Source organism: Puma concolor, chromosome A3 (genome assembly GCF_028749965.1).
Source record: "Puma concolor isolate L17-30 chromosome A3, mPumCon1.1.hap2, whole genome shotgun sequence".
In the NCBI taxonomy this organism is placed as follows: domain Eukaryota; kingdom Metazoa; phylum Chordata; class Mammalia; order Carnivora; family Felidae; genus Puma; species Puma concolor.
This window is the reverse complement of record NC_141669.1, coordinates 115537034-115560119: the sequence shown is the minus strand read 5'-3', so window position 1 is coordinate 115560119 and position 23086 is coordinate 115537034. Positions and strand designations below refer to the sequence as shown.

The 23086-nt window shown below is 46.2% G+C and overlaps 2 protein-coding genes and 1 long non-coding RNA gene across 6 annotated transcripts in view; 1 reads left to right on the top strand and 2 right to left on the bottom strand.

The window, feature by feature from the left end:
• The window catches only part of LOC112869699 (vomeromodulin-like), a 288979-nt gene that overhangs the window by 109634 nt on the left and 156259 nt on the right, over positions 1-23086 (bottom strand). The gene's annotated exons all lie outside the window — the stretch shown is intronic.
• On the bottom strand, positions 2621-11503 carry BPIFA3 (BPI fold containing family A member 3). The gene is made up of 7 exons (XM_025932495.2): positions 11157-11503; positions 7872-8028; positions 5932-6039; positions 5147-5296; positions 3820-3904; positions 3340-3403; positions 2621-2839 (listed from the first exon to the last, which is right to left on the bottom strand). Exons 1-7 carry the CDS (start codon positions 11269-11271, stop codon positions 2805-2807), a joined length of 714 nt encoding a protein of 237 aa, XP_025788280.1. The 5' UTR covers positions 11272-11503; the 3' UTR covers positions 2621-2804.
• Positions 10506-23086, top strand: part of LOC147582708 (uncharacterized) — a 61782-nt gene continuing 49201 nt past the window's right edge. For 3 of the 4 annotated variants that reach the window (XR_015249440.1, XR_015249439.1, XR_015249437.1), the window contains exon 1: positions 11135-11611. This is a non-coding gene — a long non-coding RNA (uncharacterized LOC147582708). Of the gene's footprint in view, positions 11091-11134; positions 11612-23086 lie in introns of those variants that run through there. The other variant, XR_015249438.1, reaches the window with a different exon arrangement.

Here is a 23086-nt window from a genome sequence, read left to right as displayed (position 1 = left end):
TGGCTGATGACGCCCACCTCCCGGAGCTGTGAGAGGGTTAAATGGGGGAAACAAATGTAGCTTGCAGCCCAGTGTGTGGCGCAGTCAGAACTCTGTAATGAAAGGGCGTGAAAATTACAAGGCACAGATAGGCAGGACCTGGAGCAAGCTTTTGGCCACTTGGGGCTGAATTTCTGCATAAATCCCCCCAGACCCCATGATCATAATAGAGGTGCATTGTGCAACAAGCTGCCGGCAGAAAACATGATGAGTCCGTGGCTCTATGAACCTTAAAACAAAAAGAAAACAGAATCTGAGAAACCCAAGGAGGCCGCTGGAGGAAGGAGGCCCCTGAGCCACCCCGGAGGGGTCAGGAGGAAGGCAGACAAAAGCTGCCTTCACCAAGAGACAGGGCACCCTTGCTGGAGGATGGGGCCCAGCCCTCTGTTTGCTCTTTGAATCATGAGCAGGAACCCCCCCTCCCCCAGACTTGAGGCTGTCAAGGGGAATCCTCTGTGTGAATGAACATGGGCGTTTAGGGTTGCAAATCCCCAACGAAGCATTTCGGATTAGGCAGTCTGAATTGAAAGGAGACCTGAGGCTCCCTCACCCTATTCTCATCTCTGAGCTGTTGACACTTCCTTGTTTGAGCTTGTCAATCCAGCCGAACTCCTGTTTCATCATTTTTCCCTCAGTGTGTGTGTGTGTGTGTGTGTGTGTGTGTGTGTGTGTGTTGTGGGGGAGTGGTGGTAAGAGGAAGGGAGGGAGAACTGGAGGGGGAGCCACAGTGGTCAAGCGTGGAGTCTGGCTCTAGAGTCTGGCTGCCTGAGCACAGTCGACTTGATCATTTCCTTGCTGTGTGATCTTGGGCAAGTGGCTTTCTCTCTCTGAGCCACAGGGTCTTCACGCATGGATTTGCTGTGATGATTTGATGAGACGCTGAATATAAACTCTGAGCACCAAGCTTGGCACATGCCAAGTACTTAATATATGTGGGCTACTATTATTAATATGTGTGTGTTATTTCCCCTTGATTTCTTTCCTTCCCCTTGGGAGGAGGGCGGGAATCAATATTTCAGAAATGAATAGTCATTAATCAAATAATTAATGAGATAAATGACTTGTTTTTAAAAGTTTTAATGTTGATTTTTGAGAGAGAGAGAGAGAGAGAGAGAGACAGCATACGTGGGGTAGGGGCAGAGAGAGAGAGAGAGGGAGACACAGAATCTGAAGCAGGCTCCAGGCTCTGAGCTGTCAGCACAGATCCCAACTCGGGGCTCAAACTCAGGAACTGTGAGATCATGACCTGAACCAAAGTTGGACGCTCAACCAACTGAGCCACCCAGGAACCCCATGAGCTAAATGACTTTTAATAAGCATTTCCCATGGACCTAGCACATGCTAAACATATTGCAAATGCTTTTTCACATGCTCCCATAAATGTCCTGCATGGTAAATATTTTCTATTTTAAAAATGTTTGTTAAAGTCTAACATACATAAGAAAAGCGCACATAAGTGAATAGCTCAGTGAATTTTCACAAACTAAACAGCCTCCCGATAAGTAGCATCCAGATCAAGAAACAGACATTACCAGGGCTCCAGAAGCCCCCCTTGAGCCCCTCCCAGTCACTAACACTCCCCTCACGGGTAACCACTATCTTGATCTCTGACAGCATGGGTTCGTTTTGCTGTTTTTGAACTTCATATAAATGGGAGACGTAACATGTGCTCTTTGGTGCCTGGCTTTGTTATGTGCACAAGATCCACCCATGTGATCGTGCGTAGTTGTAGGTCATTTTCATTACTGTAGAGCATTCCACTGGGAGACTATCCCACGATATTTACCCACTCTTTTGATTGGCATTCAGGGCTTTTCCTCAGGGACTATTATGACCATTGCTGCTATAAGCAGTCTCGTGCACGTCTTGTGGCGTCCACACACGTGTGTTTCTGGCACAGGGCGGGTCTATGTTGCACTTCTGTAGCAACCGCCACCCGGGTTTATAACGAGGTGGTGCAATTTACCTCCCACCAGGCAGTGCCCAGGTTCCTGTTGCCCCACATCCTGTAAGACTTCTATCCCTACTTTGCAGGTGAGGGAGGCCTGAAGGTAAAGTGCCTTGTCCCAAACACAGCGAGTGGGTCCTGAAACCAGATTCATCCACCACTTAACCACATATATTTGCTGGGCTCACACTCTGTGCCAGCCCTACGCTGGTGGCCAGTGGGGAAGGAGGCATCCGTCACTCTGATGCACATGGTTCATACCCATGTGGAACTTCCCATTTGGCTGAATTGGATTTGAACTCAGATCCGTTCGGTGCCGACGTTTATGATTTTCCACTGTGTCAGCCTTTCTCTCCACTCCGTTGGAGCCTGGCAAAGTCCTTGGCACATAGTAGGCACTCAACAAATATGGCTCGAGTGAGTGATGGAATGGGAAATCTCAACAGGGCCCTCCCTGCATTGATAAGTAAATCTCCAGAAGGGCTTTTGGCTGCAAATTACAGGAAAAGAAAGTGATTTCTCTGCTATTTCTGGGCTCATGAGCAAACCCAGGCATATTTAGTCTCAGGATGGACCTTCATCAAGTCTGACTTGTGGAACTCTAACCTCAGGACCCAGGAAGGGGAACCTCTGTACCCTTCAGAGCTAGAGTTTATTAGGGACAGGACAGGACTCTGCAGGGCCTGTGGTAAAGGATTTTGGGGCCGTGGAAGCCCCACTCTGAGGGAGGCTTAAGATCTCAACATGTGGAATCTCCTGATTATCAGTAGGTAGCTGGAGGACTCTCCAAGTTTGGCACATGGAAGCTTGGCTGGACTCACAGTTGGTTGAATTTATGAGCAACAGCCTGTTCTGTAAGGAGAAGAGACAAGATCAATCACCAGGGTGACTGCCTGTTCAACCCCCGAATGGGACTCCCATCCATCCAAGCCGACCAAGGGCCAGTGCCTGAGGCATTTGCGTTAAAACTCTTTCCAAATGGTACGTAGTTAGGCGCTTCTTGTTGGCTTCCCGGGGACTGTGTCTGTCTGTCTACATATGGAGGGTGGTCTCAGGTTTGGGGTGGGGCCAGCGGTCCCTGAAGGACTGAGTGGAGATCTTGGGAGGAGTTACAGTTTCTGGTGGTCTGGAGATTCTGGTGACTTGGCAGGGCCCAGTCTTCTTGGTAGGGGTGCCCTCTGCTGTCCTAGCTCTCTCGGGAGACCGTAACGGTCATTATCATATGGTCACCTCTAAGTGTCCTCAGGGCACATGCAGACACCCCCCAGCAGGCCTCCCTGGGAGCTCCCCCCTGGGCGCCTCTCTACTTGCCCACCCTGAGTCCTCCTCCCTGGACAGACACAGACACTCACCCATGAGGCTTTTTAACAGTTTCACGTCCAACTGTCTGAGGATTTCGCTGATCAGAGGACACACCTGGGCCACCAGCATAGAGACAAGGGTCAGGCTGGGGGCTAGGAGAAGAAAGCTAGAGAGCCTGTGGCTGGAGCCTTAGACTCCACTGGATTTCCACAAGGAATCATGGCAGCAAGGGCAGCTCCCTTGTGCTGAGCGCCAACTGGAGGCCACGCACAGCACTTAGAAGTGTGTCTGAATCCTCATGATGACTCCATGAGATGGGGACTGTGATGGTTCCCATGCTACAGATGGGGAAACTGAGGTGTGGGGAGGCTAAGTCACTTGCCAAGGATACACAGCCAGCAGATGACAAAACTGAGATTTTTCAGGTTCTGAAGCCCAAGATTTGAAACTCTTTTCTGAATTGCCAATATATACATCCTGACCCTCAGACTCAAAGATACCCAGGGGGAAAATATTTTTCTCAAACTTACCTGACTTTCTACCAGGTGCGGGGTCACTTTTACCAGGTTCTCCCTGAAGTGGCGGAGAAAATGTTTCATCTTTGGTGAGATATCTCTGGAAAGAGAGGTAGATGTGTAGAACAGAACAGAAAATCTCTGCAGTCCCAGTGCTGGGACTGACTGCTTGAGTACACCCTACACAGACATTTAATCATCGGCCAGCCCTCTACAAGAAGCATCACTGTTAGCAGTAGTTGAGGGGGCAACACAGAGAGGTGATGTGACTTGCCCAAGGTCACACAGCTAGTTGGTGCTGACTGGATTAGAACCAGGTCAGGAGAGCACCAGAGTTCAGTCCTTCCCCTGCACTGTCCTAGCCATGAATGCCCTGCATGATTTAGGCATTCAATGAATGTCTGATGAATAAATGAATAAACACCTGCTGACGACCTGGTTGCTTTCAGCATTCTGGAATTACAGAGAGAAGTCACACCCACATATTGCCCTCAAGGGACTCATAGTCTGCTGAGGTTGACAGAGTTGGTCAGCCAGTATATATAGGTCTATTATACACTCTATTAATAGATGCACCATATAAATAGCTCTATTTTTTTTTCTCTGTCTGGTTCCCTACTGTATGGCTAACATCAAGTATGCCATGTCTGGCACCTAGTAAGTTCTCAGTAAATATTTGTTGAATGAATAAGTGATGAGGAGGAGTGCTTGAGAGAAGGGAAGGGCATTCCAGGTGAAAGGATCAGCATGTGCAAAGGCAGGGTGGTATGCAAATATATAGCATGTTGATGGAGAGGTGGGGCCTTCATTGACACGAGAGGGCAAAGGGCTGCAGAGTGGGGCAGGCGAGAGCACGAGGAGGGCCCTGACTGACATCTAGGGGTCTGCTCTTCATTCAGAGGGCTTTGGAGAACACCTGGAGGGTTTGGAGCAGGGGCACATTTCTGTGCTAGAAAGTTATTTCTGCTGCAGGGGCAGAATGCAGTGAAGGAGGTGAGGTCTGAGTCAGGGAGTGTCAGAGTGGCTCCTGCAGGGGTCCAGGAAGTGGTCTATGAGAGGGAGCAGTGGCTGAGGGATGGAGAGAGAGGGAGCAAGCAGGGGCTGCCAGAAGGTCATTGATGGGAGCCAGGGAGGATGGGCTGCGGGGTGTGGGGAAAGAGGAAAGGTCCCTCCTGGAGGGTGGCCGCGCCATCACTGGGATGCTGGCTCAGGAAGAGAAGTCGATCCTAGGGAAATGGTGAGATCTATTTTGGGCTCACCCAGGAGGTGTTGGAGACATGTGGTCGCACCTAGGGGGGGTTGGGAAGGGGCCCAGCCTTGGGGAGGGCAGCTGGGACCTTACTCAGTTAGAACTGTTGTGTAGATGCTGCTTTGCTCCACACCGCAACTGCCTATCACCAGATCCCTCCGGCCAAATTCGTCTTTCTCCAGACAGAACTCCATAATGAGGTTCATGCATACGTGTATCTTTATGATCTTGTTATTGAAGGACCTGGGGACAAGAGAGAGGAGGAGAAGAGAAAGGGCCAGGGATGGAGGAGGAGGTGGAACAGCCAACACCAAGAGAAGAGTGACCCTTTCAACAACTTTTTCAACAACTACTCCTGTGGCCGGCGACAAAGGAGAAAATGCTGTCAGACAGAGTGGCTTCTGAAAATTCTTTAACTCGACTGGCTTAGGGGCCTTTGGAAATTCAGAAGTTGAGAGTTAGTCTTATTAAAAAAAAACCTTTACCGTTTAGCTGTGGCCTCCCTTTTCTTGGGGGCAGCTGATGTTAAAGGATAGTCTGACAGATGGAGGGAGGGGTGATGATAGAAATAAAATGTTTCTCTCTTTTCTTTCGAATCAGTGTCATGAACTCACATAGGTTTAAATGAGCAAATGACCTGCCTCCACTGACCAGGAATTGCCGTCCACATTTCAGCTGAAGAAACCAAGGCTCAGAGGTGTGAGGTGACTTGCCCCAGGTCACACAGCAAGTGAGTTCAGAAACCAGGATTTGAACCAGGTTGGAGTCAGAAAGATCTGGGTTCCTTAGGTTGCCAAATTCCACCCTTCCCCCACCAGCTCCCAGATTCCTGTTGGGGAGGAACAGCGCCCCACTGCCCCTGCTGAGGTATGACTCACAGTCTCAAGTCAATGTCAAATTCAAGTGAGATGTTGGCCGAGAACCACTCCTTGTGGAAAGACATCCGGATCCCACCATAGTCCAGCTGAATGTTGGTGACGTTGGCGCTACACAAGGAGAGAGCAGAGGCCCTTCAAGGGTAAGGAAATCTGGACATCAGGACCTTAGGCTGACAAACAGTGGGCTTTGGAGTCAGATCCTTTTAAAAATGGTTGGAGGGCAAGAGCCACCTGTAGGAGCCATGGCCTGCAAGCTGTCCCTGAGGGCCCTCAACAGTTCCACACAACAAATGTGTATGACCCACAGCCAACTGCAGATCCAGTTGCTGTTCTCAGACCCAGCAGCTGCCTCCCAGCACAGGGCCCCGCTGTCTGCCCAGGTGCCCAGGCCCAAGGCCTGGGAGCCACCTCTGCCTTCCCCCCATCTCTCACCTTCACCTTCAACTCATCTGTGAATCACACTGGCTCTGCTTACAAAATATACCTGGGATCTGGCAACTTCTCATTACTTCTGTCCCTTTCCTCTGGTCCAGGTCACCATCACTTCTTGCCTGGGGATGCTCTAGTTTCTCTCTGAGTTCCTTGCCATGAACTGGGCCTCTCTACGAACTCTTCTCCACACGGCAGCCGATAGGCAGCCCTGTTACTTAACATTCTGCCTGGGTTTCTCACTGCTCTTGGAATAAAACCCGAACTCCATACCATGGCCTCTAAGACCTGCAGGGTCTGGCCCCACCTGCCTCCACAGCCATGTCTTCTACCCCCTCCCCCCCCCCCCCCCCCGGCCTTGCTCACCCACCACACAGGACTTTTTCTCTTCTTCTGACACACCGGTCTCTTTCCTTCCTCAGGGCCTTTGCACTTACTGCCATATCCTTCATGTCGCTTGCTTCCTTCTCTTCATTCTTCCTAAGGATTATCTCTTGAGCAAGGTCTTCCTGATCAACCCCTCACTGTCACCCCTTACCTTGCTGAAGTTGTCTTCCTAACATGTCCGTCTCCCTGAAATTAGCTATTTCCTTTTGTGCCTCATCTCACTAACTAGGATGTAGGATCCAAAAAGGCAGTGACCATGTGTCTTGTTTATGGCCATATTGCAAGCACCCCAGCCCAGGTCCTGGTACATGGTAGGTGCTCAATGAATTCTTGTAACAACTAGGAAGGGAATGAAAGAAGGGAGGTGGTTGTGGACACACATCAGGGGAAACCCTGCTGGCTCCTTACAATGGCGAGAGTGAGGGACTGAATCAGGGAGACGGGGGCTCAGGGGCCCAGCCAGCTGGAACCGCAGTGGAGTGGCTGGGAGCCTGGGAGGATGAGGAGGCCTCGTCCCTCGAGAGGAAGGAGGGAAACTGCAGGTGAGCAGCCCAGGCCGGCTCTGCTGGGTTAATCGGAGGGCCTGCTGCCTCTGCATCCCTATGTGGGGCAGAGAAGGCTCCCAGCTCCCAAGGCAGGGACGGTTATTATGCCCATTTCACTGATGAGGGCTTAAGGCTGCAGCTCAGAGACCTCAAACACCTTGCCAAGAGTCACACAGCCGTTAACAGTAGAGTGGGGTTCAAATGTCTGACTCTAGACCTGGGTTCCTTTGGCAGCCCAGATGTTTGTCCAGGCTGTGCTCTGGGTACCCACGTTATAGATGAGGCTGGAGTGGTCCCACAATTTCCCTAAGGTTGGTGGCAGCCCCAGGATTTAAACGCAGAAGCTTTTATTCCTGAGACTTTGCTTTCATTATCCTGCTTTAATTATGCTCCCTCCCCAGTGGTTCCTCATAGTGCCTTCTCCCCTCCACCCCGTTCCTTGTATTGGACCTTTTATCCCCTCCTTCCAATCTTCCTTCTTTCCCTCTTCACAGCCTTGTGCTTTCATCCCCTCGGCTCTGCCCTCTGACCCAGAGTTGCCTAGAGTCCCAGGGCCAGGGGCGGGGTTCAGGGCCTCACCTGCTTTCTCGCTGTTGCTGGAGGCTCATGCTGCTGATTAGCCAGCCCACCATCCCTGGGGCCATCTGCCCTGAGGCATTCAGACTTTCCATGAGGCGGAGGCGGATGTTCTGGATTCGGTGCTCTGCGTTGTGCTTCATGAGGCCCTGGGCAATAACTGGAAATGGACAAGGGACCAGTGACACTGCAAGTCAAGGGGCCTACGTTGCAGGCTGGGGCATCCACTTCTTGCTGAGTGATCAGTGCTTGTCACCCTCCAACTCCACTCTCCACACTGAAACCCATACTCCTCATCTGGGAACCTGTGCTTTGCAGGGTTGATGGGACACACATGCAGTGGGTCTGACAGGTAATAGCTGCTCTGACGAGATGATAGTAGTTGAAAGTTCGCCCAGTGTTCTATCTCTGAATCTGGAACAGAGAACCTGACGTACGGGATGTACATCACAGCAAATGTTGGTTGAAGAGAAAAATAGGTGGGTAAATAAGAAGAGAATAAATGTAATTTCTCCCACACTGTGTCCAGAACAAGCTGCAGGACTATGTGGAGCTACCAGCAGAAACGAATGAATTCCAAAAAGGAAGGGGACTTTAAATTTTTTTTTTAACGTTTTATTTATTTTTGAGACAGAGAGAGACACAGCATGAACGGGGGAGGGGCAGAGAGAGAGGGAGACACAGAATCGGAAACAGGCTCCAGGCTCTGAGCCATCAGCCCAGAGCCCGACACGGGGCTCGAACTCACGGACCGCGAGATCGTGACCTGAGCTGAAGTCGGACACTTAATCGACTGAGCCACCCAGGCGCCCCAGGAAGGGGATTTTAAAAGTGATGGGCATGCTTCAGTCCTGCCTATTAGCGCTAGACCCTCCTGCCCAGGATTGGGCCCAGCTGATGAACCTCAGAGGGTACACAGGACACCTTTATTTCACTTGCCTGATCCTCCCTGTGGTCAGAACCCACACTGCAGAGCAGCAGAAACCATGGTTCCACCTCACTCTCCTCCCTCCTGCTCCCAGACCCCCTTTCAGTATCCCATGTTTCTGTTGTCGCCTGCAAAGAGAAAGTGTGTTTGGAGTCATAGATCTGGGTTCAAATCCTGGGTCTGTCACCTTCCTGAGTCCTGATTTCCTCACTGGTATAACAGAGGCAGTAATAATACCCATCTCACAGGATTCTTGTAAGGAATATTGAGATAATTTATCCAAACGAGAATATTATTGAGCATCTATTGGGTATCAGGCCTTGCGGTACATCATAAAGACACAAACCAGTTGTCTGTCTAATAAGAGAGACATACATTGACCACATAGTTTCAAAGATAGAGTGATAGCCTAGAACTCTTATCAGTTCTTGGTTAATGATGATGGCAACACTTGTAAATTTGTGACCAGTACACATTAGTAGTCACCAGTCCAATATCCATCCATCCATCCATCCGTCCATCCTCCATCTAGCCATCTGTCCAATATCCACCCATCTATTCATCTATCCATCCTCCCATTCATCTATCCTATCATTCTCATCTGAACCTTGTTCAGATTCATGCTCTCTCTCCAATTCCTGATCCAGATTAAAGCCTTTGATTATCTGAACCATCATTGCTTGGTAACTCTTTCAGGTTTAAAGTGGGCATATCACCCAAGTTGGCCCTATCAATCAGACTAAACAGAAGATCTTATGTTTCCTGTTAGAGGGGAAGTTTCTTTCCTTGTCTCCTATTGGAAGGGAGCAAGGCAGGCTGTAGCTCTGATGGCCACTGGCCACCATTTTCCTGCCACACTGGGAACTAGTGGCCTGAGGATGAAACTATGCTGATAGCAGAGGTAAAAAAAAAAAAAAAAAAAAAATGGACAAAATCCAGTTCTGAATGGCACCTTTGAGTTGCTGATTGAATCATACCTGGAGCTTGTCCTACCTATGATTTTTGGTTCTGTGACTTTTTTTTCATTGTTTCGGCCATATTGAGTTGGGTTTTCTATTATGTGCAGCTAAATACTCTGATAGGAGAGGTGGTTATAGTGATAAATATATTCACAGTAGAAAAAGCACTTGGCACGTGCTTTCCTTTGTTTAAATATCAAAAGCAGCCCCATGAAATACCATTCTAACTGCACCATTGTAACCATGACGATGCCTAGGCCCACAAATACACGTGGTATATATTTCCTAATGTAATGAAATGGATACATTTGTGGCAATCCATAAAATACCAAGTAGTGATGAGGGAAATGGGAAATACTGATTATCTAGAACCATTAGGAAATAGAAATAGTAGTTGAAGATTTCATTCCCCAGAAGTTTTTGATCTGGATGGTTTTGGGGAAGAGTTTTACCGAACTCTGTAAAGAGATAATTGTGAAAGAAAACAGAAAAAGAAGATGCAAAATTCATTTTATGAGGCTAGTACAACTTGTCTAGCTTCAAGAAAAGTACCAGGAAAGAAAGTTACACAACACTTTCATGTATGAAAACTTTGCTAACATCCTGTAAAATTATTAGCTAATAAATCAGATAGCTAGTAGTACATTAGCTCTCTATAACTACATTACATTACATTATAAAGTATATTTTTAGTATGATACATTATAATACATTCTATTACATTATAAAAAATAGTACAGGATAAATATATCATTATGGTAAATTATAAAAAATATCATATTTATTCCAGAAATGGGTATATCCCAGAGAAATTCTTCCACAGCTCCTAACAGGGACACATGCGTGAGCACATGAACAAGGATGTTCATCTCACTGTAGTTTAAAACAGTGGGGAGTTAGAGACAAGTCAAGTGTCCATCCCTAGGGAAATGGCCACCTGATGGTGAAGTGGATGAATCTCATGGACTTGTAAGTACCAGCCTGAAGCAACAGATGTCAACAGCACAGCATCCAGTGAAAGCAATAAAGAACAACAAGATCTACATGGCAGTACCATTTATACAAATCAAAACACTGCACGTTTTATAAGGACATGAGCATATGTAAACAAATATTAAACACACCGCAGGGCCTGCCAAGGAAGAGGGGATGGGAGTGAGAATAAGAGGTAAAGGGGAAAATGACAAAATAAAACACAAGAGGACCTTCATAGTAACAATGATGTGCTATGAACTGGCATATGATCAACTGAACCTCAGTTTTCTGTACTTAAAGGTCTAAGAGAAAAAGGAAGAAAAGAGGATGACTGACCCGAGGTCACCCAGCAAGTCAGTGGTGGGACCCAGATGACGCCTCCCCCACCCACCCTGTGACAGTAGGCAGAGCATGGGTTGAACTTACTTCTTGCCAGAGCTGGTTTGCTGTCCACATGGGCTTTGGCCAGGCCCTGCTTGTGCAGTGCTGAGGGCAAAGACAGCAAGCTGAGGAGAACTAGGAGCCTCCAGATTGGGCACATCTCAGGTTCTGGGACTTGTAGGTGTCAAGAAGGGTCAGAAGGTACCCAGATGGGTGGCTGTGGGGGTGGCTGCCTGAGTGAGTGGACTCATGGTTTCCTGTGGAAAGATGACACCAGAGTTATCCCTGAACATGCCGTGGGGAGGTGTTGTGATGGGCTCTGGCAGCTGCCACTGGGATTTGCTCCCATGGTGAGGGCAGAAGGTGGAACCCTGTGGGGAGGGCCAGAGATCCAGAGGGGGACCTTGTTGCTTGGATACGCCCAGAAGAGCCCACTGTTGGGTCATCCAGCAGGAGTTGTCTCCCAGACCCTGCGCAGGCTGGATCTTGGGGATTCTACAGTAAGTGAATGAATGAATGAGTGACTGAGGATGACTAATTTCAGGCTCTCCAATTGGACTAGGACTTATTTTAGTGTTTATTTATTAATTTTGAGAGAGAGAGAGAGAGAGAGAGAGAGTGAGCATGAGTGGGGGAGGAGCAGAGAGAGAGAGAGTTCTAAGCAGGCTCGGCACTGTCAGTGCAGAGCTAGAGACGGGGCTTGATCCCATGAACTGTGAGATAATGACCTGAGCTGAAATCAAGAGTCAGATGCTTAACCAACTGAACCACCCAGGCTCCCCTGGACTAGAACTTTCTCAAGGGCAAGATCATTCACAATGTCTACCATGATGCTTGCTTGCTAGGAATTGAGGGTTAAGCTACCAAGTTATAAAGGCAGGGTGTGAGTCCAATGCCTCCCATGTTTACCACATGGTAGTTACTAATGTTTGTTAAATGATAAGAATGAATGATTGGATGGATGGATGGATGGATGGATGGATGGATGGATGGATGGTTGGTTTATGGATAAGATTTATAGGGGAGGGACAGAGAGCCTGTCTCTTATTTCATTGTTCTGAAGTTGGGAGTCAGAGAGAATTCAGCACAAATCCTCCTGTCCTCAGCATCTCAAGAAATGGCACCATAATCCATCCAGTTGCTCTGGCCCCAGCCCTTGGAGTCCCTCTTAACTAATCTTTCCTCATGACCCACTATCCATCTGTCCTGTCAACACTTCCAGAATCTGACCACATCTAATAACTCCTTCTCAGCCACCATTACATTGGCCTGGATTATCGCATGGGGATCCCTACCTGAATTCGTGGCTTTTTTCCTTGCCCACCCACAATCTGTTTTGCACACAGCAGCCTGCCTAACCATTTCAAGACATTAATCAGATCACAGCCCTCCTCTGCTCAAAACTTCTAAAGCTTCCCACTGCTCACAGAGCAAATGTCAAACTCCATGCAATGCCTCCCAGGTCCTGCAGGGTCCCCTGGTGTTTGTTCTCTCTGACCTTACCTCTTAACACTCTGTCCCTCATCTGCTCCCACTCCTGGCAGCCACACAGGCCTGGGGGGGGGGGGGCATGGTCTGGGTCCCACAATTCAGCTGCTGTGAAATCCCAAGACAAAGGTACTCTTGACTTCCTGTGCTCCGCAACCCTCCTCCCCCCGCCCCCCAAGAATGTTCAGGGTCCTTTGCAAATCTCATGAAACCCTGGGGCCATCCTTGGGCACTTCACATCCAGTTTTGTAAGAGATCATAACTAAAGCATTCGTTCAGGGTGATGGCTTTCCGGAATTGATGTCCTCTTGCAGGGCTCACGCTCCCCTTGGGGATGTTTGTAGAATATCAGTTACCTCAAAATGTACTTTTCCAGTCTTCCTGATCTTGTGTAACCAGTTGGGATTTTGTTATTTTTTTGTCAAGAAAATTAAAGAAGAGTGGGCACCGTTGGGAGGAACAAACCTGTTGTCCTTGGCTCTTTGAAGGTCTGAACTTGGGAGTGGGGAGGGCTGTCAGTCCTGCCCCATTGCAGGATGTGGTGCTCAGGGCCACTGAGTCTAAAGAAATGAGCAGGTGAAGGATGTAGACTTTCCAAGCCTGGTGCATGACGAGGGAGCAGAAAGGCACCGCTCTGGGACGAGCCCTGGATTTCCTTGTCCTCGTGGTGCTCCCATACCTGGCGGGGTGTGGGGGGTGGGGACACCAGACAAGTGGGGAGGGGGGTTATCAGAAAAACGGCCTCCCTGAGGAGACAGTGGAATTTAAGGGAAAGCCTACAAGTTAGCTGGTGTCGTGTTTCCTCTTCCCCCACGGCCTGCCTTCCTGCCCCAGGCAGCTACTTCTAGGGATGGTGCCGCTGACGTTTATTTGGTGGGCCTCATTCACTGTGCTAAGCCTGCTCCATGTGTGATCTCATTCCACACGTGAAGGGTTGGGGACATAGAGAAACCCAGAGGCCTACAGAGCTCTGGGCTGGGACCAGATCGAGCTGCCACCCGGCAGGCTCTCTGGCTCTCTGTCCCTGCCCAGAGGAGTAAGAGGTTTCCTTTGGAAGGTGGAGCTGCTGGCTGCCCCAAACCTCATCTAGTAGCCCTTTCCTTTACTATTTCAAATAACTTGCTTTAGAACAAGCTTCTTTACCTTTTTGGGGGGCATTTTCAAAATGTGATGACAACTTTGGTTTGTCCAGAAAAAATAATGTAAAAACTGGTTAAAAAATGTTGCTGATAGTAGCAGGATTTCCATCACCCTTTTAATCTGTGACCATTGGCACAAGTTAAAACCCCTGCTCTCCTGGTAACTGGCTTTCAAGGAGTTTGACTTGGATAAAATTTATTTATTCAGTCAACCATTACTTCCTGTGGGTTTACAATGTGCCAGGCACTGTGCTTGGCTCTAGGCAATAACAGACACACAGCTTCTCTAGAGACTTATAGTCTGGGGAGAGAATCAGAATAAGACAAAATAAACAATACATGGAATAATCACAAATTGTATACCAAGGGGGGAAGTTTGGGTGAGATTGAGAATAGGAGGGAGGCCACTTTGAGCAATGAGTAGGGAAGGTCTCTCAAGAAGGTGACATTTGAGCTGAGTCCAGGAGGAGACAGAGCCTGCATTGGGTGTAGATGGAGGAACGACACATTTGGCAGATAGTACTATAAGGTCAAAGGGCCTGAGATGGGAAAGGGCTCAGCAGATTGGAGGAACAAAGGAAAATGGGTGTGGCTGGGTCTACTGGGTTAGAAATTGGTGCCCAGGTGCCCAGGCTCACGTCCATGGCTCTAGGGAGGGGGTGTCCAGCATGACAAGGAGGCAGGAGTTTCCCCTGGCTGAACCAAGGGCCAAGCAGGCTTTTGCACGTGAGCGCCCTCCTATAGCTGGGTAAAGACATCCCCCTCCCTGCCAACTCCAGACTCCTCCCACAGCTGCTCTCTGGGCTCAAAGGCAGCTCCAGGTCCCCAGCCAAAGGCAGAATTCCTGAAACTCCAGGGGGCAGTAGAATGGGTGGAAGCAGAATGGTGGAAGTTTCCTGTACCTAACGAAGCAGGGTGGACTGGTTTGGTTTATTTTTTGGGAATCACTCTTCTGTGGAATGGAATTCACTATTCATGTAGGCATTCATTTATTCCACTTTTTGTAGAAATATATATTTTTAACATTCATAGAGGTCTACGACTGGAACTTTAACCCAAAGACAAATTTACTTGAAAAGGGTGTGGAAGGTAGGCAGGGAGTGTGGTGCCATCTGAATAGAACATCGGGATTGAAAAAGGATGATGAGGATGTCTCTTCTGGGTTCTGGAGTGGCACAAAGTAGGGGAGTGGAAAAGCTGGCGTTTCTGGTGCATTGCAGTGCTTTTGAGAGGACAAATGGGACTTGTAAAAATGCAGATTCCTGGGCCACCCCTGAGCAACTGAGTCAGCCTCTGGAGGTGGGACCTGGGAATAAGCTTCTGGGAGATTCTGCTGTACATGGTGCCTGAGAACCACTGAGCTGAAATAAGAATGATGATGCCATTTGCTGAGAGCTGACTGTGCTCAAGGGGCAGTCGAAGTGCTTTCCTTTAATCGCTTCTTTAATCCCCCGCACAGCCCTCTGAGGTAGGTACTGTTGTGATTGGCCCCCCTTTGCAGAGACACAGAGAAGTTGAGTCAGATCCCTGAAGTCACCAGCCAGGGCAAGTGGGGCTGGGGCAGGAGCGAGGCAACCAGACCCACAGAAGGGAGATCAGAGGAGCTGTCGCTCATTCCTCCTGGGCCTCCCCCTCCCACACCCCACTCTGCTCCCCAACACGATCCCACGGCCCTCACAGGCATTGCAAGGAGAGGCAGGAGGAACAGCAGCAGACTCCTATTTTGCCCCTCTCCTGCTCACTTTCCATCCTCTCTCTGCGCCAGGCTCTGCTCTCTGGCGCCTCTCTCTCTGCGCCAGGCTCTGCTCTAGGCTTTTGGTAGCTTAATCTCATGAATCCAATAGCCCAGGAGGGTTGTGTTGTTATTGCCCCACCTCCCAGATGCAGAGCCTGAGGCACAGAGAGATGGACTCACTTGCCCGGGGACACGCACTGGTGAGTGTGGAGCCAGGATTCAAAGCCAGGCTGTCTGGCTCTGTAGGCTCTGTCTCGTCTCTGATAAATTCGCCCACAGCCCTTGCCCTTCAGCCTGTCAAAGATTGCCAGTGAGCTGGAGTTGACCTACCAGGGGGAGTGAAGACTGCAGGTCTCACCAAAACCATGAAGGCTCTGAACCACTAGGGGGCAGGAACTGGCCCCGTGAAGCCCGGGGTCCTACCCAGTGGAGATGTTCTCAGGAGGAAAGGAGGGAGGCAGGCCCTTCACAGTGACCAGCTATTCAGAGGCACGCCTGCCTTAAATGTCAGCCAGTGGGGAGGAGGAAATGGGCTTGAGTCCTTCTTAAAGTGCACATCCAACCTTAGTATCCATTGTAAGAAATTTGATCAGAAGGAGTCAACTAAAAACAAAGCAAGCAGAAGCAAGGAAGTGATAAAGGTTAGAATGGAAATTAATGAAATAAAAAAAAAAATTAGAGAAAATCAGTGAAATCAGAAGCTGTTTCTTCCAGAAGATTAATACAATTGATAAAACTCTAATCAGGTAGATTCAGAAAAAGAGAGAAGATGCAAATGATCAGCATCAGGAATGAGAGGAATGACAGCATTCCAGACTTTACTGTATTAAAAGGAAATAAGGAAATATTATGAATAACTTTATCTCAATTGATACTACAACATTTGGAGATGTGAATTGTGAGAACAGCAAAGGAAATTGGAAAAGAGGGAGGCATATATTTCCTAGGGCTTTCCTGCAGTCCTGCTGGACCAGCTGACTGGGGTCTGGGGTCTCTTTGGACCAGTTGTGATGGAAGGCCAATCCTGTTTACTTTATACATCTCTGCACTGTGTGTTTTCATTTTTGTCTGTTTGTTTTTCCTTTTTTCCTCCATTCACCACACACTCACCACACCGAGCTCCTTGTGTTGAATGAAACCTCTGAGCCAAGATCAGTTGAATTTTTTTTCTTGCTGCTTCTAGGAACTTTTTTTTTTTTTTTTTAATAAATACACTCTAGAGGGTTTATAAGAGGTTTTAGGTTTATACATACACACACATATATATGTATATGTGATACACTCTAGAGGGTTTATAAGAGGTTTTAGGTTTATACATACACACACATATATATGTATACATATATACACATACATATATATGTACACACACACACATATATAAGTATATATATATTTGGGTTCATTCAGGAAAACTGAACTTGGAAAAGCACAAACTACTAAAGCTTCTCAAGAAGAAATAAATATGGGAATGCAAGCTGGTGTAGCCACTCTGAAAAACAGTGTGGAATTTCTCAAAAAACTAAAAATAGAACTACTCTATGACCCAGAAATTTCACTACTAGGCATTTATCCAAGGGATACAGGTGTGCTGTTTCAAAGGGACACATGCACCCCCATGTTTATAGCAGCACTATCAACAATAGCCAAAGTATGGAAAGAGCCCAAATGTCCATCGATGGATGAATAGATAAAGAAGATGTGGCATATCTTTCAATGGAGTATTACTCGGTAACCAAAAAGAATGAAATCTTGCCATTTGCAGCTACGTGGATGGAACTAGAGGGTATGCTGCTAAGAGGAATTAGTCAGAGAAAGACAAATATCATATGACTTCACTCATATGAGGACTTTAAGAGACAAACAGATGAACATAAGGGAAGGGAAACAAAAATAATATTAAAAACAGGGAGGGGGACAAAACAGAAGAGACTCATAAATCTGGAGAACAAACTGAGGGTTACTGGATGGGTTGTGGGAGGGGGGATGGGCTAAATGGGTAAGGGGCACTAAGGAATCTACTCCTGAAATCATTGTTGCACTATATGCTAACTAATTTGGATGGAAATTTTAAAAAATAAAAAAATAAAACAAGTTAAAAAAAAAGAAAAAAAAAGAAGAAGAAGAAATAAATAACCTGAGAAGCCCTGTATCTATTAAAGATATTGAATTTGTGGATAAAAACCTTAGGACACAGAAACTCTAGGCCGAGATTGCTCCATACCAAACACCACATTATACCCAGCTATTCCAGAAAACTGAAGAGGAGGGCGTACTATTAAGTCCTTCTATGAAGGCAGCCTTACCCTAATACCAAACACAGACTAAGATCAATACTACAGACCAACATTTTTTATGACATAGAGACAGAAATCCTCAATAACATATTAGTGACTTCAACAGATTTAAATGTATAGAAAGGGTAATACATCATGACTATGTGGGGCTTTATCTCAAGAAATCAAGGTTGGTTTAGCATTTGACAATCAATGTAATACATCATATTAACAAACTTGATAGACCAGATTTCATGTAGTCAATGAAGGATATCTAAGATTGCATGGTTATTTGATATCCCATGCTAAGGTATTCATCTCTACCAGGACTCAGTAGCAAGACAGGAGCTATTTTTCAAAGTTAAAGCAGTTATCTGCAGACTAGGATAGGGCATTTATCCAAAGCCCTAGAGATCTGTGCTGCGTTTCTCCTATTAGAGCTGCCAGTACATCCAGAAACATCCTCACTTGCCATAGATACTTTGAAAGTATAATTGGTTCTGCCTAGGTCATAAGGACAAAGTGGTAGAGAAGTTTGCACTGCTTGCTGGAAAGCCTTTTCTTGTTCTGATTCCTACTCAAACTGGTCCCTTAAGAGTTACTCAGTAAATGCATCAGAATAATACTTTTAATTGTGGTATATATTACCTTAAAAGTTTTAAAAAAATTAAAATGGCAGTGAAACTTTGTGTCGTTTTGTAAGAATAAGCATTGCCATGGCACAGCAACTTATTTTTAATCTTGGAAGGGATATCCTGGCATGCTCCAAACCATTGTACTTGCAGAAACTTCATCAAAGTGGTGGGAATGTGGGCTTTTATGAGATTGCATCTCATCTTCTTGCTTGTGTGTATTTTACTGATGCCTTTAAATTCTTGCTAATTCCTACTCCTCAAGTTTATCAGCATAATGTTAATAATGTATTGGACATATGTGATGCTCTGTGATGTCAATATGACCAAGATTTTTGTAAACTATATTATGGTAGAGAGCAGGATTGCTGAATAGCACTGAGAAAAACTATGAAGGTGTGCTGATAGCCCTGCCAGGTAAGGCAAGCCAATTCTGATGGCCCCTACATCTTGGAATAGAAGGAAAAATGTTTTCAAGGGCAATAGTGAATCCCAGGTGTCAGAGGCTGGATTGACTTTAAAGACAGTGAACAGTCTTGTTAAATGAGGATGGGATAAGTATTGTAAGTTTTTTTTGTTTTTTTCTAGTGTGTCCAATTGGTTAGGCTACAGTCTCCAGTTATTTAATCAGATGCTAACCTAGGTGTTTCTCTGAAGGGAGTTTTCAGTCCATAATGAAATGACTTAATGTAAGGGAGAGTATCCTAGATAATGCAGGTAGGATTAATTCAGTTAGTTGAGGGGACTTAAAAGCAATGCTGAGGGCAGAGAAGGAGAAAGGGGGAGAGAGAGAGAGAGAGAGAGAGAGAGAGAGAGAGAGAGAGAGAAGAGGGAGGAGGAGGAGGAGGAAGGGAAAAAGAAGGAATATTTCCTGTGGACAGCAGCTTCAGTGCTTGATTTTCCCTTCCTGATAGCTTGACCTATGGATTTTGGTCTGGCTTAGTCAACCCCCATATTCATGTAAGTCGATTCCTTCTCATCCGTCTCTTTGTCTCTCTCTCTCTGCATTAATCCTGACTGATACAAGTATCAGCATCTTTTTGACTCTCAAACTAAAACGATGGTCTCTGTCTCTCCAGTTCCCCAGTGGTGTAGTATTGCTTTGGTTTATTATCCTGTTACAAGAGAAAGCTCCAGGAGTTTCCACTTGGCCTTTCCTCTCCCGAAAGCTCTCCCTCCATGGATCACAGAGCCAAGTGGGGATTCTGCCAGTTGCGAATTATTTCTATTCCAATTAGACATTAAAGAATTGGAGAAATAATCACAGACTGGGTCTGTGTAATTATCAGGCCATTCTGAATCAAACTTATGCCAAAACTCCACTTATCATTTGACAAACACAAACCTGATTTGCTGGACCATAAAGGTATTTTGGGTTCCTGGAAAATAGCATAAATTCAGAGATCCAGTATCTCATATCCCCAAAAGTTCCGGGTATTTTTACACAGTGCACTATGATTCTACTAAATGTCAACAGGCCAGTTTGGGAAATACTTGAAGGAAGATTTACAGCATATGCTGTGGCAATATTCCAGGATCCCTTGCCTCCCCTTCAATCAAGGGGTTCTTGATTCTGAACTGGCTTTTAACTGCAAATTGGGTGAAAGGCTCTGACTTTCAATTTTGGCAACCCAAGTCAAGTTTCTGGATTCCAAACCAGGAGATCCTCTTAATTAACATTCAGCAGGTGAACGATTTCTTTTCTAGGAAAACTGTGATCAATTAGCAATTGCCAAATACTCTGATTACCAATTCATCCTTGCTACCCATTACAATAAGCATGCCCTCTTGTTTCTGCCAGTTAAGCTCCACCACTTGCTCTCTGTTACTTGTTTATCTCACTGTCCCCCATTGAAATCAGGGAATCCTTTTCAGTGGCAGCATCTCCCAGATGTGGTGGCTCCCAGAAAATAGCCACCACAGATCTTTTCAAGGATGTGGGTACCCTTAACTAATGTAATTTTCAATATCTTAGTGAAGAGATTGTCCTTTGGGCCCTCTCAGGAGATGTAATTTGGGGCATATGTGTTGGCAAAAGATCAATCCACTCCAACAGTCCAATCTCCCCAAGCCTTTAGATTAGATACTTATATTGTACCTAGAAAGTTCTCAACCTTATTCAATGAAGGCCATTTTTTAAATGTTTTATTTTATATTTGAGAGAGAGAGAGAGAGAGAGAGAGAGAGAGAGAGAGAGAGGGAGAGGGAGAGAGAATCAGAAGCAGACTCCAGGCTCCCAGCTGTCAGCACAGAGCCTGATGCGGGGCTTGAACTTATGAGCAGTGAGATTATGACCTGAGCCGAAGTCAGACACTAAATCAACTGAGCAACCTAGTCGCCCTGAATGAAGATCATTATTGAGTTCAATTTCCAATAACCAACACGGTAAACTCTCAAAGCTATTTTTAACTATGTGACCTAATATTAAAACCAGAATCTTTGATAAAAGCACTCATCAATTAATTAGGAACAACCCAGTGTTATATTCTATCTTCCTTGGTCTAACATACTTAGAATCAATTGCTATACATATTCTTCATGTCTGCTGATATAAATCGGCAAAAAAGGTAATTATTTTGAGTATATAAGTTATTTTATCCTCTATTCTTGCTCCCCTGGAGCATGCTGAGGTTTGAACCTAGTTATGGGTCTAGTGACAACCAAGGGTGGTTGGGATGAGTTTTAAAGATCTTGGAGGAGAAACCTCATGGAACTGGGAAACAGACTTCTGAAGAAGGGACTCTTGTTGGCTGGTGCAATATTATGAGGAACATAATAAAGCTGGTTTGGAAGCATTAAACAAACAAACAAACAACTTGTACACTGAATCCACCTTTCCCTGATTGGGTGAAAAACCATTGCTGGGTGATGGTTAGAGGAACAGGAAGCAAACAGAAGAGAGGAGATTTATTTTCTCCTCTTTCAGCCTTGCAATCTCCCTCTAGTAAAGGATACTAATAAGGAGCAAGCTGGTAAAAAAGATAGGTGGTTTTCAGAGTCCCAGGCCCAGCATTGGAAATCAGAGTACAGAAAGATATATTTGTAACCAAGAGCTAAAAGCTTAATAAAAACACAATTTATTTAAGAGCAAATGATGTAATGTATGTACGCACAGAAGAGTGCCAGGCATGAATCAAGGTAGTGATAAGGAAAAAAAAAAAAAAAAAAAAAGGAGCAGAAGCAGGTGGGGAGTAGATTGGAGTGATCTTCCAAAATTAATTTGTAATGACTTGAGGAACATGAACACTGAATAAGGGTTCACTGGTGTTGTCCATGAAGGAAGTTATAAATGACCTAAAGTAAGTTATTTTGAGTTGGGGAAATAAGCCAGATTATCCAAAATTGAGCTCTAGATAAAGGTGAGAAGTTTGAAAGAATGAATAGCAATATGTCTCTTGAGAAGTTTGGTGATATGGGGAAGAAAAATGGAGTTACCAGGGCCAAGATATGTTTTCTTCCATAAGCCACAACTTTGTAGGTTGCCTGAAGGACTTACTGGATAAGACCAAAATTCTCACTTCACAGTGGGGAGATTGTGGCCCAAAGAGGGGAGCTACCTAAGGTCACAGAATCTTCCAGAAAACATCTCAGACAAGACAGGAAGACTTATTCCTTAGTTTTTGGGAATCTCCAGACCAGAGTGTTGAAGTATTTCTGATATAAAGATTAAATTAACCTAGGCATCCTCCTCCACTGTGCAAATTTTTATCATCACGATCAGACCCACCACCATCTCTGACTATCTGTGCCCCTGTCCACATTGCACTATGGAGGCAGGACGGCCTACAGCTCAGAGCTGCAAAAAAATTTTTTATTGTGAAGATATTACAGGGAATCAGCACATGGATTCTGGTGAGAAGTTACAGGGAAATAGCCTCCATACCCAGAGAAGTAGGGATCCTTGAGTCCAGGGTGGGTAATGAAATTCCAGGTAGCAGCTGAGTAATCAACATGAACATCTAGGATCATCGCCATACAGGTGATGGTCTGAAGTGTGGAGGATATTCCAAAGAGATCAGCAAGCAGTACCTGATTCTGTGTGAGATAATCAAGATATTAGTCAATTGCATACCCTCCTTTTTTTGAGAGAAGGGGAAGGGCAGAGGGAGAGGATCTCAAGCAGGGTCCTCGCTGTCAGCGCAGAGCCCCATGGGGGAGGTGGGTGGGGCTTGAACCCACTAACCATCAGATCATGACCTTAGCTGAAATCAAGAGTTGAATGCTTACTCTACTGAGCCACCCAGGCGCCTTTTTTTCTACCCCCTTTTAAGGAGGCTGTAAACCAGAGCTGAGAGCCTCTTCTCCCCGACCTCACTTCCCTCTGGTACTGCTGTCCACTCTCCATGGTGCTGAACCATATTCCAGTCTGGACATCCATCCACTGCCTATCCCTGGACAAAAAAATTTGCTGTGTTCCCTGTACTCTCTCTCGTCAGATAAGATGAATCTTCCTTCTCACCTTGCCTTACTTCATGACACAAGGATGTAAAATATTGTCAGATGTCCTGCTTGATCAAAAGATATATTTCTTACTTTTAATATTGACAACATAGTCACATTTACAAAATACTTTCTAGGTTGAACCAAATATGTCTGTCGACTGAATATAACATGGCGCACAGTTGGAGCTGCTGTGTTAGATGGCAGCCTAGATGTTTTTGTGGGTACAAATGAAATGCTCTAGGCTTTTCAAAGTTTTGCAGCT

Excerpts from the sequence above, each read along its gene's own strand:
- BPIFA3 (XM_025932495.2), bottom strand. The coding sequence starts at position 11,271 with ATGTGCCCAATCTGGAGGCTCCTAGTTCTCCTCAGCTTGCTGTCTTTG. Across the intron at positions 6,040-7,871 it reads CAGCAACAGCGAGAAAGCAG|CGCCAACGTCACCAACATTC; the intron begins GTGAGGCCCTGA and ends CTCCTTGTGTAG. Across the intron at positions 2,840-3,339 it reads ACTGTTAAAAAGCCTCATGG|AACAGGCTGTTGCTCATAAA; the intron begins GTGAGTGTCTGT and ends TTCTCCTTACAG.